The sequence below is a fragment of the Adiantum capillus-veneris genome, chromosome 29 (assembly GCF_014529385.1).
Source record: "Adiantum capillus-veneris isolate H3 chromosome 29, ASM1452938v2, whole genome shotgun sequence".
Lineage (NCBI taxonomy): Eukaryota > Viridiplantae > Streptophyta > Polypodiopsida > Polypodiales > Pteridaceae > Adiantum > Adiantum capillus-veneris.
In genome coordinates this window covers 45265982-45279105 of record NC_140959.1, presented here as the reverse complement: position 1 = coordinate 45279105, position 13124 = coordinate 45265982, and the positions used below count along the sequence as shown (strand labels likewise).

General features: G+C 43.3%; 1 protein-coding gene across 2 annotated transcripts in view; it reads left to right on the top strand.

The window, feature by feature from the left end:
• Window positions 1-5604: 5604 nt before the first annotated feature.
• Window positions 5605-13124, top strand: part of LOC147419129 (2-oxoisovalerate dehydrogenase subunit alpha 2, mitochondrial-like) — a 31369-nt gene continuing 23849 nt past the window's right edge. For both annotated transcript variants that reach the window (XR_015187134.1, XM_086505653.1), the window contains exons 1-4: window positions 5605-5963; window positions 8554-8691; window positions 8817-8999; window positions 9081-9238. Coding sequence is in view for 1 of the 2 variants with exons in the window: in XM_086505653.1 (XP_086361779.1) it covers window positions 5775-5963; window positions 8554-8691; window positions 8817-8999; window positions 9081-9238 (668 nt within the window). In the remaining variant the exon portion in view is untranslated. The remainder of the gene's footprint in view (window positions 5964-8553; window positions 8692-8816; window positions 9000-9080; window positions 9239-13124) is intronic.

Sequence of the window (13124 nt, the reverse complement as noted above, 5' to 3'; positions counted from 1 at the left end):
CTTTCAATTCAACAATAGCCAAGCTATTTGAGTGCACGGTTTCTCCCATGAAAGGCCTCTAATGATAGGTGTAAAATTTTGAGCCCGGAAATTCTCGTAGCAACTTGCATGCCACAAGCAAGTGTGTGGATGGCAGGCACACCATGCAACCAAAAAGGGTGTGCGTGTAGTTACCAGGAGAGGAAAAGGAGAGAGAGGCGGGGCGCTAAGTGCGGCTCGTTAAGTGACCACAGTCGCAAAAAGTGGGTGAGCCATTTTCTCTGGTGGCTGAGGATAGTGGTGACTGGTGGGGAGTGAGAGAGAGTATGATTGGTCTACAGGTCGAGAGCTTAGGTGTCTGTTGACGTTGCTGCATGGGGTTGGGTGGTTGAGCCGAACGAGAGAGAGAGCGCGTGTGGCCGGCAGTGGACCAGAGAAAGAGAGGGAGATTAGGGGGTTGAACCGCTGCATGGCATCGAGAAGGGCCGGATGGATGTGTGTGTGTGTGCGTGTGTGTGTGTGTGTGTGTGTGTGTGTGTGAGAGAGAGAGAGAGAGAGAGAGAGAGAGAGAGAGAGAGAGAGAGAGAGAGAGAGAGAGAGAGAGAGAGAGAGAGAGAGGTTGGACACGTTACGAGTGGCAGAGAGGGTGGGCTTTAGTCATTGGGGAGTGAGCCAAAATGGCTGCATGAGAACGAGAGAGAGAGAGAGAAAAAAAAGAAACGGCGAGTGGTTGGGAGCGCAACTGCTGCATGCAGTAGAGAGAGAGAGAGAGAGAGAGAGAGAGAGAGAGAGAGAGAGAGAGAGAGAGAGAGAGAGAGAGAGAGAGAGAGAGAGAGAGAGAGAGAGAGAGAGAGAGAGAGAGAGAGAGAGAGAGAAAGATGGTTGAGTGAATAGTGGTGGGCGCTGCAGTGCGAGTGAGAGTGGGAGTGTGCGGTACACCTGCATATGGTTGACGTTGTTGGATGACTGGCCGCCGTTAGCAGTGTCGTAAGGCCAAGGTTGAAGTGGTTATTGGTATCTATCGCTGCTCATGTCCTCAATTAACCATGCTTTTGGTGACGTTTTCCAACGTGCTTGTCAAGCTGAGGAGAACCTCAACACACTGGTTTGTGTTGCCCCCGAGTATACAAAAACACATTCGTTTTGCGACTTGTGAAAGTTTGTCTGGGTTGGTTCCCACGTCTTCTTTCAAGTTTAGTCTCATATTCAAGCTCCCTTTATAATCCCTTGATTTTCCCTATGTCATAAGGACATGATCGAGATTCTTCAAGGTCTCTTTGAGTTTCTCCTATGATACTCAAACTATCGGGTGACTCTTCTTCTCCTTCTTCTGACAATTTTAGTTATCTTCTCCCTCTAATCTAAAGAAATTAATGCTCGCTCTCTACCAAGAAAGGGATCAGTATGTGTGTTCCTATGTTATCGAAGACAACTAAAGTTTTTTCTTCCTCTTCTTCTTCAATTGCATCTGCTCTTCGTAATATCCTATCTAGGCACGTTGTATGGTTAAAAGTCAAGCTTTGCCGCATTCTTTTTGGCTTGAGGCCATCATGTGTGCCACTTATGTACTAAACAGGTGTCCTACGAAAGCTTTACAGTCTATTACCTCATATGAGGCATGGCATGATAGAAAGCCTTCTATTGAGCACATGCGTGTTTTTGGCAGTTTGGCATATGCTTTGGTGCCACAAACACAGCGCAAAAAATTGGATGATAAGGCTATCAAATGTATTTTTGTTGATTATAATGCTGAAAGCAAAGGTTACAGGTTGTATCATTCACAAACAAAACGTATTTTGGTTTCACGGATGTAGTGTTTGTGGAAGATTCTGTTCAGCCATTGCTGTCATGTACTATAGACAGTAATGTAAGCTCACATGACATTTATGACACTTTAGTGCCTCTTTTCAGTGGTGGAATTAAGAATGTTAGTTCCAATGAGGCAAATGTACAGCCTATGGGGGTTTTTGAAAATGTTATAGATCAGCCTACTATTGATGCAGATGTACATGATGTACTTGATGAGGAAAGGGCTGAAAATGAGCAGGCTAGAGGTATGCCAAAATGGCTGGTGCACACTTTGCGTGACAGTAAATTGGATGCACCTTTGTTTAGGCGTACTCGTTCAGGCTCTCGTCATGCATCTTATGCTTCAAATTGTTATGCTTTGGCTGTGTCTAGCTTCCATGATGTTGAGGAGCCTCTGTCTTTTGATGAAGCACAGAAGTCAAAAAATTGGATGGCTGCCATGCAATCAGAATATGATGCACTTATAGAAAATGACACATGGACTTTATGTGATTTGCCTCCTGGAAAAAAGGCCATTGGTACGAAGTGGGTTTACAAGCTGAAATGCAAGCCGGATGGTGAGGTCGATCGCCATAAGGCTCGAATTGTTGCAAAGGGTTATGCACATAAAAAAGGCATAGATTATGAAGAGACCTTTGCTCCCACTTGTCGCATGACTATTGTGCGTTTTCTATGTGCATTGGCAACTCATTTTGGTTGGGATGTACATCAATTAGACATTGTTACTGCTTTCTTGAATGTTAGCATATTTGAGGAAGTTTATGTAATGCAGCCTCGCGGTTTTGTCATAAAAGGACAAGAGGACAAAGTGTGCAGATGTAAGAAGGCTTTGCCTCATGCTTGGTATGAGAAAGCTGCCACTCATTTGTTCAAACGAGGCTTTCATAACAGTCCAACAAAAAGCACATTGTATGTAAAGCGTGAGGGTGATGTACTTCTCATTGTGGTTCTTTATGTCGATGATTTGCTGATCAGTGGACCAAATGAGAGACATATTGCTGAGTTTAAGGCTGATTTGAATGCTACATTTAAGATGAAAGATTTGAGACTGTTGCATCATTACTTGGGTATACAGTTTAAGCAGTGTGATGGTGGTATTGCATTGTATCAGAAAAGTTACATAGAGACGTTGCTATGTGAGTTTGGACTTGAGGATTGCAAACCTATTGCCACTCCCATGGAAACAGGTTTGAAGTTGAGTCTACATGATGCTGGCGATCCAACTGATGTCACTCTTTATCAAACTACTGTTGGCTGCCTCATTTATGTATGCAACACGAGGCCGGATATTCAGTTTGCAGTCTCACAAGTCAGCGAATTTATGCATAGCCCAGGGTCTAAGCATTGGCAGGCTGTCAAGAGGATTTTTCACTACCTTAGTGGCACTTTACATCTTGGCTTGTTTTATCCCAAGGGGGGATCATTGCCGCCAGACTTACATGCTTTTTCGAACTCAGATTGGGTTGAATGTTTTGACACGCGAGTGTCCACAAGTGGTTTTTGTTTCATGCTTGGCAGTTCATGTATATCATGGTTGAGCAAGAAGCAACCTACTGTGGCCACTTCGAGTTGTGAGGCTGAGTACATGACAATTTTCATAGCTACGGTTAAGTATGTATGGCTCAGACGCCTTATGGATGATTTGGGTGTTGGACAGGACACTGCCAACACTATATACAATGACAGTCAGAGCGCATTGGTAGTTGTGAGGAACCCAGTTTTTCATGCTCGCACAAAGCACATTGAGGTGCATTATCACTATGTCAGGGAGAGGCTCTCAGTAGGAGAGATCAGCTTGGCTTATGTGCCAACACAGGACAACCTTGCAGATCTTTTCATAAAGGCATCGTCTCGTGAGAAGCTTGAAGCTTTTCACAAAGCTTTGGGCTTACTCCCCTTTGTGGACTGATCATGTCCTCAGGGCATGGCACTTCCCTTTACTCTTGTGCCAGCTCTCGTTTACCACATCACTCCAGGGGGGATTTGTTACCATATACACGTGGTAGTGATGTGTGTGAACACACTAGGACCGTCGGGGCATTTTTTCCCTCTTTAGGAGGCTTTTTTCCCCCGAGCATTGTATATACGCCCATCACTCTAGGGCTATCTATCTTTCCATTGCACACTAAGTAACACACTCTCTATTGTGTGCCTTGAGCTTCCTTCGTCTTCTCCAAGCTGTGTGTGTTTCTCTGCAACCCTAATTCAAACAATCACCTTATACTTTAGTTTAATCCATTATATTATTATGTTTAATCAACATAATTATACTAACAATTGCTATAACATGAAAACAAAGCAGGGGCTCTCTTTAATTCCAAAAATCACTAATTATATCATGCAATCAATAATGATTACTACAAATTGAAGCAATTGACAGAATCTACAAATACAAGAAAGCAAAATACTTAGCTACAGCTTGTCAAAATATGTAGTCTTGGAGCGTAGCCTATGCTCTGATACCACTGCTACAAACGGAAACAGGGCTGCCCTGCAAAATACTCCATAAATGAACAAATCTACATACCCGACGACTCGCACAACACATACTCCAAGCTGTATGCGAACAAAGAGAGACAGCGAGCGAGAGAGAGGAACAGAACATGCGTAAGTGCACCTCCTAGAGCAGAGTGCTACACCGACACGATGAGAGAGATGAGAAGAGAGGAGAGAAGAATATGCAGACACTGGGTGCAATCTCCCCCCGTGCAAGAGTGAGCATTTCCCTCTTGCACGTATTTATTTATAGATTTCTTGGATGCCCAAAAATGAGTACAAACTGGCTGGCTAGACATAAACGGCCAAAGCTCATAAAGAGCACTTGAATAATCAAATATACATAAAATGTAATATCCTTCTGCATAATCCATTATTTGTGATGCTTTTGCTACCTGTCAGCTGCAATAGATAATAAAATATCAATTCTATAACAAATTAAGTACTATGTTTAGGTTGCTACCATCAATTAAGTTCACCCTCTACGTTCTCAAAGAGATCTCACAAAAATGCTCACTTTAATTCTCTTAATTCCGTTATTCTCAAAGTTCATTTGTCACTACATTATGCTTGAACTTGAACAACTTATAATGAATGTGTACAATGCCTCTTATATAGGTATACAACATATGACCTCATGGGTGACTCCCATCAGATAATACATCATCCACTGTGTCAACAGTCCTAGGTGGAAAGTGGTCACATGCTATCACATGGGATACACATGCCCAATGCCATGTAGCATCCTAGTAGACTAAAGAAGATTCACACGAAAAAGCATAAGCATAGGCCAAATCCCCATAAATCCCAACAACATTGTCTTTTTAGTTTAAAATAATTCTCTCGGTTTAGTTGATAAAAAATCCTATAAGATTGGAAAATTATATTAGTAATGTAGAGCTTGCCTTGTAGCTCCTACAAGGCCTTGGTGGGATGGGGCTCTTATGCGAAAACGGGTCCCTTTTAAAGAAAAAGATTTTCCAGAGACCGCGTTCAAGACTCAAGTTCCCCGACTGACGCAGTTCTAAGAAGTTGAGGTTTAGCATTTCTGTTATGCACATTGCCACAATCATTAGCTGGAGGGGTATTCAACTCTTTCAAAGGTACTCGTGGACACGTGTTTGGCTAAACTGCCCAGGCCCCATAGGGACTTTGTGCATATCTGGCGCCTCTCTCTCTCTCTCTCTCTCTCTCACACACAAACACACACACGCGCGCGCGCACATGCACGTGCGGATACGTAGATTCTTAAAGAGTGATTTGGCAAGCTTACCCACAAGGCACATACAAGAGTCCACAGTTCCTCTCCCTCTGCCCCCCCCCCCCCCCCCCCCCCACACACACACGCAGAATTTCCTTTGACACAGCCTAATTAGTAGTGAGCTTTTGCCTTAAATTGTATAAGCGCTGCGCAGTAATGCTTTTGCCGTTTTTGGGTGGACGCTTACAGGCATTCAAGCAAGCAGGGGGAATTAGCAGAGGACTTCTAAATGGGTTGGAGGCTGCCGTTGCGCAGAGCGCTTTGGTCATTCAGAAATCTCCGCTATGTCGGTCCAGATACACGTGGAGGCTTCGTTTGCAGAAGTCCGATGTCGAGACATCAACGCCTTTGTTCGCCTCTTACCAGATTCCACAGCTCACAGCCAGAACGTGCTTCTTCCCAGGATTTTGATGAAGAGGTGCTTTCTCGATCTTTGTCAGCAGAATTATCGTCTTTGTGTAGATACTTATTTTGGGTGTCTTGGTATGTGTGTGCGTGATGAGAGAGAGAGAGAGAGAGAGAGAGAGAGAGAGAGAGAGAGAGAGAGTTAACGAAGAATGGAAAAGGATCTCTTGAAGGTTGAAGAAACAGTGCTTTTATACATTGCTTCTCGGGCATTGTTTTTGCACATCTCCATCTGCCTTCGTGTCAGAAATCTCTTCTCTCCACTTTGAGATGTGGTTCTGGTTGTTTGGTGTGCAATGCTATCATTTTCTTCACTTGGGCTCGTTATTGGGCTTTGTGGTCTATTTGGAGTTTTAGGAATAATCTTTTGTTCCCCTCCCCCCCCCCCCCCCCCCCCCCCCCCCCCCCCCCCCCCCACACACACACACACACACACACACACACACACACACACTAAGGTACTAGAGAATGCTTGCTACAATTTAATTTCTCACCCCTTCTTCTTTTTTTCACTTCCCCCCCCCCCCCCCCCTCTCCAACCCCACCACCACCAATTGGCTTTATAGGGCTTTTTGCTTTGCAACTGTAAGAGCTTGCCTTATAATGGGACATGGCCCTTGCATAAAAAATAAACATGCTCGCTTATCAAAGTGTGAAAATCCCCTGCTATCATTATACTGAGGAGGGGGCCCCTTCTACTCTCTAGCTATGGACCTCCCGAGGCGATGATATCCGCCTGCCACTCAAGGGACTCACACAGTGGAGGGCGGCTTGGCACATTCATGTCATAAGCTCTGGATGCGTGCACACCAACCTATTTAAACAAAGGTGAGGGCGCACCTTGGCCCTCACTTAGCCTTGGATTAGGTTTTTTTTCTGCTTTGTGTCGTTACTGTCTAAACTTGCTGAGCTATGGAGCTTGTTGCTCAAACATCTCAGGTGCCGTGTCTTTTTTACCTTACTGCCAGTACTGATTCTAGTTTGTTTCTATTGTGGTATAAACAGTTAATAAACACTGTGCATGGTTAGCATGATTGGAAGCCGTTTGTTAAATACATTGTGGGTTTTGTTAGGCTTAATAACATGACTAAGCTGCTACACCTGGGCATTTATACCGTTTGGCCCTTGAGACTTCTTGTGCATAAAAGGCGACTGTTTTTTTGCCGACTGTATTAATTGAGGGAACACCTGCATATACTGGTTTTCGCTACAGGTCTTTCTAGCTCTGTTTTAGTCGCTGCAGGACCTTGCAATTGCAGGCGTAATTAGTTATGTCGCTTGTTTTACTGGTTGGGGAAAGGTGGTATTCGTTGTCCTCATCTGGTACCTTTGGTTGTTATACAGTATGGGAAAAACGATTAGGTATCTTGCACAAACATGGCTGGACATTACCTATTTTTGTTTAAAGGGATGCTAATGGCTGGTACAATGAGATCTTGGGATTGTTACTTCTGAAGGTAAGTATATGGCAGATACTTTGGGCTCTGGCATAGTAACCGAGTTATGGTTCTTAAAATGTTGTACCTCATTGAGATGATGGATTCTTGCTACTCTTGGGATTGGTAATACTGCAGTGCATACCACCCTTTTTGGTACTTGTAACAGCTTGCAGTTTGGAAATAGTGCTTATGATGAGTTTTTTCCAAACCAATGTATTGGAGGCAGAAAATTATGATAAGGACTTACTTTATAATTATCTAATCAGCATGTTTTGGCGTACTAGGCCTCTATTTTTTGAGCTAGCCATTAGGGAAAGAATATTTCTAAAAAAATTACATTCGACTTCATGAAGAAATCAATTCTTTAAACTAAAAGGGTTTTTTTCTTGCCCTAGACTAAAAAATAAACCTTACTATTGTTAATTTTTTTTGATGATTGTCTTGGTGGACTTCACCATTCAGAAAGGAGACTGTACCACTCATTTTTTGATACAATAAGTAAAAGACTGCTAACATACAATTTCTAAATAGATAACCTAGCTTGGCTAAAGTGATTAAATTATGTAAGATGGACATGGATAACAAGTGATATGGTCCATTGACACACACACACACACACACACACACACACACACAGAGTCCACCATCAAAACCAGAATAAGATAGGTAGTATGGGCAAATCATCTGAGCGTAGGCAATATAATCGAAGTACATATTCAAAAAGACACAATGCTAAATTTGACGAATTAATCTGTTATAAACTGATCCATGCAACAGATCAAACATTAGACTGCTGAGGTCAGTTAACGATGCGTAAGGCTATGCGAGTATCAATTCATGAACGGACTAAACCCAGCCAAAATTCAAAATATGGGCTAACTAATGTAAAGAGTGACCATGGTAATTATACAGTCCTTTTTTTGGCTTCTGTTATTGGCATAGGCTTTGCCTAGTGACTGAACTGGAAGTCCTTTGAACTGTGCTCACATTTGTATTGAGCTGGAAACCAATGTTTAAGCTCCATGGCATGTACTTTATTTTTTGATCTCCAAAATTGTCAGGATGAACGGAAGTTTAGTCATTGTCGCATTATATATAATGGTCTTTTTCCCTTTTTTTTTGGAAGTAGATGGGGCTGACTATCGTTGGTTTTTGGTTTTCCAGATGAGCAGCTTTCGAGGGACGAAGGTCCGATACTCCAGTGAAATGAGATTCATTCCTGAGGCTTTGGAGGAATCTTTGCCCTGTTATCGGCTTCTTTGTTCAGATGGCCAACTTTTAGATCCTGCAGCTGCTAATGAGGTGAGGTATGGAAGAGTTAACGGGTTGAGGAGAGTTAACTTGTTGAGAGCCACATTTTGCTTATTTTCTATACTTGTATTGAATAGTTCTTCTCTCTCTCTCTCTCTCTCTTTCTATGCTTGCAGCTGGGTAAAGATCTTTGCCTTGAGTTGTACCGCAAAATGGTGACATTGCAAGTAATGGACTCCATTTTTTATGATGCACAAAGGCAAGGGAGAATCTCTTTTTATGTGACTACAATTGGTGAAGAGGCTATCAACATAGCATCTGCAGCAGCTTTCAATGACACTGACGTTGTGTTTTCACAGGTAATAGCTGCTGGATCTTTTGATAGTATTAAAGATTTTGGATTTATGCACATACAAGATTGATGTCCAATTTGTGTCCAGTACCGAGAGCCAGGTGTGCTTATGTGGCGAGGATTTACCTTGCAACAATTCGCGAATCAGTGCTATGGGAATGAAGCTGATTTAGGAAAGGGCCGCCAAATGCCCGTGCATTATGGGTCAAACAAGCTCAACTATCTTACAGTTTCTTCTCCTATAGCGTAAGTGTTTGGGAAATTTCTTTTTTCTGCCGTTTATTAAAAAAATGTAATCTTCACAGAAGATCTTCTGAAATGTCAGTTTTTACCTGTTGAGTGGGGTTTCATGGCTTGGTGGCTGAAGCTTGTCTGTGGAAGATTTATGCGGTGCTACTTTGGACCCATTACTTCTTGTGATTATATATCTGCAGTGGATGACAGAGACCAATCACCCCATGCAACTCCTGTGCCCTCACTAGCATTATTGAGAACTTCGGTTTTTCCCTGAGCTTTGTACCAGCGTTAGTGGATACCTATCTTGCTCATGTCCTTTGGATGATTAGTGCATGGTTGCACCCTTTCTTGCCAATGTTGGAGATATGTCATCACCAAACGGAGGGATCCTAGGTTGCATGGCCAATTTGGCCATGCGTATGCATTTTAGCCATTATGGTTAGTCTAGGTCACCTTTTCTGGCTTAAAGGTGGCCCTTCCCCCGTCATTCTCAGTATCGAATTATATGAGCACTGGCGGCAATGATCCCCCTCGGAATAAAATAACCCAAGATGTAAAGTGTCACTCAATTAGCAAAAGATCGACTTAACTGCCTTCTAATGCGTAGAACCTAGGCTATGCATAAATCTGGTCACTTGTGAGACTGCATACTGAACATCCGGCAACACGCATCGGGCACACTCCTGTCTTCATTTTTTCTTTGACTGGGGATCGGCAAGCCAAGCATTTGAGGAGGCAATAGAGTCTCATTGCTTCTTTCATTGGCGGCTCTCTATTTGTAGTATACTCAGATTTTCAGCCCCCACACACTCTGTGTTTTTGTTGAAATCTCGATCCTCTCGGTTCTTTGCTTGTGGATAGCCTCTCTCTATCCTTGGTGTATCATCATGTTTGGAAAATAACAAAAACTGAAAGGCAAAGTCCCTTTGGTTGGTACTTCCTCTAAGGAAGACAACACTCAGCCTCCTACCACCCGTACATATGAGGATATTCGACTTCCATTATAGTCACCCTTGCTAGGTAAGCATGGCTCTCGATGTTATATTTGGCAACACCAAAGGTGCTCCTTCCTTCATGAGCAAAAATCTCTACTCCGGGCGTTGTCAAGAAAATTACTCCTCAAGGGGAGAGACCGGGTAGGCACAGGGCCTTAGCCTGTGAGAGAGTTAAGCTAAATATTTAAGAGTGTAAGACCGTATTAAAGATAGATTTTAACTAATTGTTGATGATTAGAGAGAGATAGAAATGATTAGAATAGGATTAGGAACCGGAAATTTTAGATTAGCCTTAATCCAAGAATCCAATAAGCCAAGCAGATCCAATCAATCATATACTTAAAATTCAGTCGACATACACCTAGATAAGAGCACCCACTTGGTGAAGACTTGTTCCATTCCAAGCCGATTTCAAAAATTCTATTAGATGATGAATTTCCCGTTTCTCTCTTTTGCGTCAAGGGGAGGATATATGAGATGCCTCCATCGATGGAGTTTCACTCGAAACGCTTGTGTTGTCACAAACTGCTGACGTGTCAAAGCCTAAAGAATGGAGCCAACTTGCAGATGCCGGCCGAGGGGCCTAAACTCTAAGAAGAACAAGTATCAGAAGAAGAAGTCCTACCAACTTATGGGGACCCCGTCCGATGGGGCCCCAGTGACAAAGAAACTAAAATAAAGCAGGATCCACACACAAAAAAATTGATGACGTGGTAGATTTCCGAAAATTGCGCTGGCATGATGAGGTGGCAGGCTATACGGATTTCCGTGTTTTGCACTAGCTGATGACGTGGCAGTTGTACAGATTTTCGTAAATTATGCTGGCAGCTTTTTGGCTTTGCTTTTGGACCAGATGCTTTTGAGTTTGAAGGCTTTTTACTGCAAACTGCTTTTGGGGCCTAGGGCCTTTAAATATGAGGTTAGGGCTCATTCTTTGGCATGCTTCCTGGAGAAGGTGCAAAGTCTGGAGTACCGGCTTGTACTGTGTTGATGCACTTTAAAGAAATACCGAAAGGGCGCCAAGGTTTGGGTCCAATACTCTCTGGGGTGGAATTCTGTCACTTCGTGTCGCGTGTCGTCTCTCTCTTTTAGTTCATTCGTTATTGAAGTGCTAAAAGTTTGTTCAGTCTGTTCTTTTCTATTGGCACGTGGTGCTTGTCTTGTGACAGTGGTATCAGAGCATCAAGCGTGTGCTTTTCTGAAATCATACCGGTTCTACAAAAGAGCAGACAGAGCTATTGGAATTTTATGTGAGGTATCTTTGCCCTCCAACCCGGACGTATTAGCCACTCCCACCCTTACTTCATCGCGCATCGAGCGCGCTCCCGTCTTCACCGCTCATGTCTTAAAGGGCATAAGCCATTAAGATCACTTGCAAGAGAAGGATCCAAGATTTGTTTCGAGCTGCTGTTTTTCTCAGAGACAATACCATGCAGATGTCTATAGCTACCAAGCCGCACACTTCCAAGTACTTGGCAAGCCCTCAAGAATTTTTTTTTGCCCGAAGTTATATGGTTTTTGGCATCTTTTTTCGGAGTGCAACTTTTGGCAGAGTGGGTATCCTGAAATGCTTGCTATGGAAACCCTAGCAGATTATAACTTGAAATTTCTCGACATCTCTTAGTAGATGTCTCTTCACGAGCAGATAACCTTGGAAGTCCAATGCGATTGCTATCTTGGGACTACCATCACCGCCAAAGAAACACTGTCTGTCCAAGAGTTGATGGACCATGCTGTGCTCGGCTACGACCTTATGAAATGAACCTAACCCTAATTTTTGGTGCAGGTTCCAGGATGGCAAGCCAGTCGACTTTTCGAGCTCGGCTAATGTCGAGATTGCTTTTTTAAAAGTTTGAGTTTTGTTTGATCTTGTTTGGTGATCTTGTACGGAATCTGTTTGAAATGGATGGTATCTGTTTTGAACTTGTCTTGGTGCCGATTTGAACTGTTTGACTCTGGTTTTAATACTAGTTTCAATGATTGGTGATTTTACTCGCGGGTGGAGAAGTGAAAAAAGTACTGTTATGGTATTCTTTGAACCTCGGAAGGACGCAGGCCGATGCCTGGGGAGCGTTTGGTTGTATGCTTGTAAAATAATTGTTGTCGTGACTCCCGGCCCGGACCTGGATGGTTATGCGGGAGGAGTATTAAGAAGTCTGAGCAGCGGTTACTCTCAGCACCTCCAAACGACGCAGGTTGTGGCCTGGGGGGCGTTTGGTTGTAAAAGGCCTCTATCTCCTGGCCTGGACCTTTTTAGGTTATGCGGGAGAAGTGATGAGGGAGTCGTTGAATATCTCCCGGCCCGGACCTTGCTAGGTTGCGCAGGAGGAGTGTTCATTGGCGGCTTTATGTTTCTATGTCTTGTAACATGCATATGTGATCATTTGTGTTGCATTGTGATGTGTCAACCACTGAATATTCCTAATTGGATGAGATTGCTTGGGTATGTAATTTTAGTGTATCAAGACACCCATGGAAGATCAATACGGTCTGGGTGTGATGGCTAATTTTACTATGCCGGAATATATAGAGTTCCGATCTGGACGAAAGGAGAAGCTAACTCCTTGATCAAAAGAGCCGAAAGGAGAAGCTAACTCCTTAACAAAAAGAACAAACTGATTGTCCCTTGGAATTTCCCTCGGAATGACCCTCGGAAGTTTTTTGAGCTAACTTGAGTTGTTTTGCAGATATGCTGTAATCGCGGACGATTACTCTCTTTCAAGAAGGGGAGATGTCACAAACTGCTGACATGTCAAAGCCTAAAGAATGGAGCCAACTTGCAGATTCTGGCCGAGGGGCCTAAACCCTAAGAAGAACAAGTAACAGAAGAAGAAGTCCTACCAACTTATGAGGACCCCGTCCGATGGAACCCCGGTGTCATAAAGAAACTAAAATAAAGT